The sequence below is a fragment of the Trichechus manatus genome, unplaced genomic scaffold (genome assembly GCF_000243295.1).
Source record: "Trichechus manatus latirostris isolate Lorelei unplaced genomic scaffold, TriManLat1.0 scaffold00028, whole genome shotgun sequence".
Classification (NCBI taxonomy): Eukaryota; Metazoa; Chordata; class Mammalia; order Sirenia; family Trichechidae; genus Trichechus; species Trichechus manatus.
Genome location: NW_004443964.1, coordinates 1084942 through 1088048, shown reverse-complemented (window position 1 = coordinate 1088048; position 3107 = coordinate 1084942). Strand labels below are relative to the sequence as shown.

Sequence of the window (3107 nt, the reverse complement as noted above, 5' to 3'; positions counted from 1 at the left end):
GCCGAGGGCGGACTGGCACATTCCAGTCCGTGTTAAATAGCAGGAGATCCCTGAGTAAAGGCATGTGCTTGGGGGGCTGTGTCCAAGCCCCAGTGGCAGTCCTGTCCAGGTTCCAGCTGGCCTCAAGCCACAGCACTGCCCACGATTTCGGGGAAGCCACCCGGTCCCCCAGGTCCTGGTGGGGGTGGCTCCTGCAGCCTGGGCTGGTCCCCCTTCCAGGCCAGAGACTTCTCCAATTTGGTCCTGAACAGCAGCCTGTGACCTGGGGGAGCAGAGGGAGGGAGATGGGTTTATGATTGGCCCTGCCTCTGGCACCTCCTCCCGCCAGCTGAGGACGACCAGGGCCCCTCACCTGGGCAATCCGCGGACTCTTTGAAAGCTCTCTTCTTGCAGCAACCCCGGCACAGGTTAAACACACACCTGTTGCCCTGGACACAGAAGGGCCAGTGAGCAGCCCTGGTGTCTGGGCACCACGGCCTGGACATACCCTGGGGTCAGCGTGGGAGGGACATGGCAGGGCAGAGCCCAGAGGGTGCTTGTCTCCCGGTGGTGACAAAGGTGAGGGGCTGTTCTGGGCTGGGCTTGGGGGCAGGGCCTTGAGCTGCAGCAGCACCCACCCACAGTTAGGGACCAGGCCTGAGTGTCACCTGCTGCCTCCCAGTGGGACTAGAGACTCCCCACTGTGGCCTCAGGCCCTACAGCAATGGCTGGAAAGACCTGCTCACCTTGGGGTTTCCACACTGATCACACCTCGCATATTTTGCTGGGGAAAGAACAAAAGTGCTGTTGGTGGAACAAGGGGAGCACAGGTGGCCGGGCCTCTTCAGCAGCGAGGGCCCCTCAGAGCCGTCTGCAGCCAGAGGCTCTGGGGAGGGCAGGGGACAAGGGCGGCCCTGGCCTGCCCTTCCCTTTGGGTCAGGGGTGGGGGCAGGATGGGGTATCAGCAGGATGCAGGAGGTGACAGGTGGATGGGAACCCAGCAGAAGACACCCTGTCCATCAGCCCTGAGAGCTGCAGCCATCACAGAGAGCAAGATAAGAGGCTCAGCCCAGACCCCCACCCCATCCCCGGCTGCCTCCTAGAAGAGCTGGGGGTGTGAATGGCGGGGGGCGGGGGCTCTCCAGTAAGTCTCTGCTGGTAGCTGGTAGACACCTGATTTGAGGGACAACAGCCAGAAGCAGGCCGCAGTGGCCTTGGCCCCATCACCCAGGGTCTAGGAGGAGGGGCTCAGGGCTGAGACGAGTGTGCGCACGGGGGCTCTGGGAGCAGAGAAGCCGCCTCCCGGGCCTGACTCAACCTCCTCCCTCGCCGGTGCCCAATCCCACCATGCCTGGGGCCTGGGCTCCCTCCCAGCAAACGTGCCCCTGGGGTCTCCACGGCCTCCTCTGACCCTTGTGCACGCTAAGTGGAAGCCCCGTTTTATGGCTGAGGTGGCTCAGGAAGGTTGCGTGGCTTGCATAGGGTCACAGGTCCCAAATGGTGAAGGCCACGCAGAGGACCAGGCTGAGACAAGAAGCCCCTCAGAGGCTGGCCTCAGCCCACCTCCTCGCCTGGCCCGGCAGGCTGGAAGGGTGGCTTACGCTTGAGTGAGGGATCAAAGGTCTTGTGGGGGTTCCTCAGTTTCTTCTTCTGTTTGTTCTTGGAGAGGACTTCGGGGCGGCCCCCGTCCTCCTCCTCCAGGGCCCGCTTGCTTCCGGCAGCACCGCTGTTCTCCTTGCTCCCCTCCTTGGGCCTGACGGAGGGGTGCAGGCAGAGCTGAGTGAGCCTGAGAACGCCTGGCCCTGCAGCTGCGGTCAAGGTGCTCCCACCCAGGTCAGCCCGCAGGGCAGCTGAAGGCCGCGCCCAAGCAGGGCCGCAGCCACAGAGCACGGCCCCGCACTCGAGGGAGGAAGGAAGCTGAGGGGTCATCCTTCTGACCCCCAAGGCCCCAGCCACCTGGATCAGAGTCTAGAGCAGTGTCTCGGGGAAGAAATGACCCAAACCTACAAGTCCCCACATGGGGTGAGGGCGACTCAGCACCTGGCGTGGCTGAGCCAAGCCACGGCACCACCAGGGCCAGGAGCTGAGCTGGGCTCCCGCTGCGGGGCTGGCGGCAGTGGCCGTGCCTGCCGTTCCTTGCTTCACGTTTCTCTGGGAACAGGGACGGATCTTAACAACCAGGGAGGGTGCTGGCCAGGCTCAGGAGCGGCACAGCCCAACTCCCCCACGGCCCGCACTGGCGAAGGGCTCACCCCGGCCGGACGTAGGGCTGGCAGATCCAGTGGAAGAACGGCAGACCGCCCGAGGGCTTCTCCCCCTCCTTCTGCCTGGACATGTCCTCCTGTAAGAGCCCAGAGGCCCCTCGGTCATCGGTCACGGCCTGAGCCCCCGCCCTGCCCCGCGGTGCCCCGCCATGCCCGCCGGCACATGCCTGACACTGCAGCCTTAGCGCCTGGCTCACTTCGCCCACGTCCTCCAGCGTCTTCGCTTTGGCGAGCTCCTCACGGAGCTGCTGATGCACCTGCAGCCTGGGACAGACGCCCGTCACCGGGGCCCCTGCGCCGCCTGCCCCACCGGACACACGACTGCATCTCTCCCTCCCTCGCCCCCTCCCCAAGCTATACCCACCTGGCTCGCCTTTGCCAGTCCCCTGAGCCCCTCAGGATGCACAGGGCCACCTCCGCAGTGTGGCCTTATGGTGGGTCATCCCACACGCCTCAGGGGTCTCAGGCGGCAGCGCCAGCCTGGGTGCGGGGGCCCCCCCCAACTCACGTGTGGTGCCACAGCTTGAAGAGGTGGGCGCGGACGTAGGACAGGGGGCAGGGGTGCTGCCGCACCAGCTCCAGGTACTCCTCGGCCAGCTCCCACACGGCAGGGCTGCGGCCCTCGAACAGGGCGGGGTTGTGCAGGTTGCCCTCTGTGGGGGATGGGGGCTTGAGGGCTGCAGGTGCAGACAGGGCAGCCCCACTGGGCTCACGAGGCCACTCTCCCTGAGCCTGGGGCACCCTGGACACCCGTTTCCCCACCCTCCTGTGTCCTGCGCTCATGGCCCCCTGCGCCCCCTCACCTGCACTCCTGACCCCGTGCCCCCTCACCTGCGCTCATGGCCCCCTGCACCCCCTCACCTG

General features: G+C 65.9%; 1 protein-coding gene across 1 annotated transcript in view; it reads right to left on the bottom strand.

Annotated features, from left to right (window-relative positions):
* Positions 1 to 6: 6 nt before the first annotated feature.
* The window catches only part of DUS1L (dihydrouridine synthase 1 like), a 6160-nt gene continuing 3059 nt past the window's right edge, over positions 7 to 3107 (bottom strand). Inside the window, exons 5-11 of the mRNA XM_012554974.2 lie at positions 2752 to 3074; positions 2411 to 2507; positions 2232 to 2320; positions 1581 to 1732; positions 726 to 763; positions 353 to 428; positions 7 to 262 (exon numbers count right to left, since the gene is read on the bottom strand). Coding sequence (XP_012410428.1) covers positions 123 to 262; positions 353 to 428; positions 726 to 763; positions 1581 to 1732; positions 2232 to 2320; positions 2411 to 2507; positions 2752 to 3074 — 915 coding nt within the window. The 3' untranslated portion in view covers positions 7 to 122. The remainder of the gene's footprint in view (positions 263 to 352; positions 429 to 725; positions 764 to 1580; positions 1733 to 2231; positions 2321 to 2410; positions 2508 to 2751; positions 3075 to 3107) is intronic.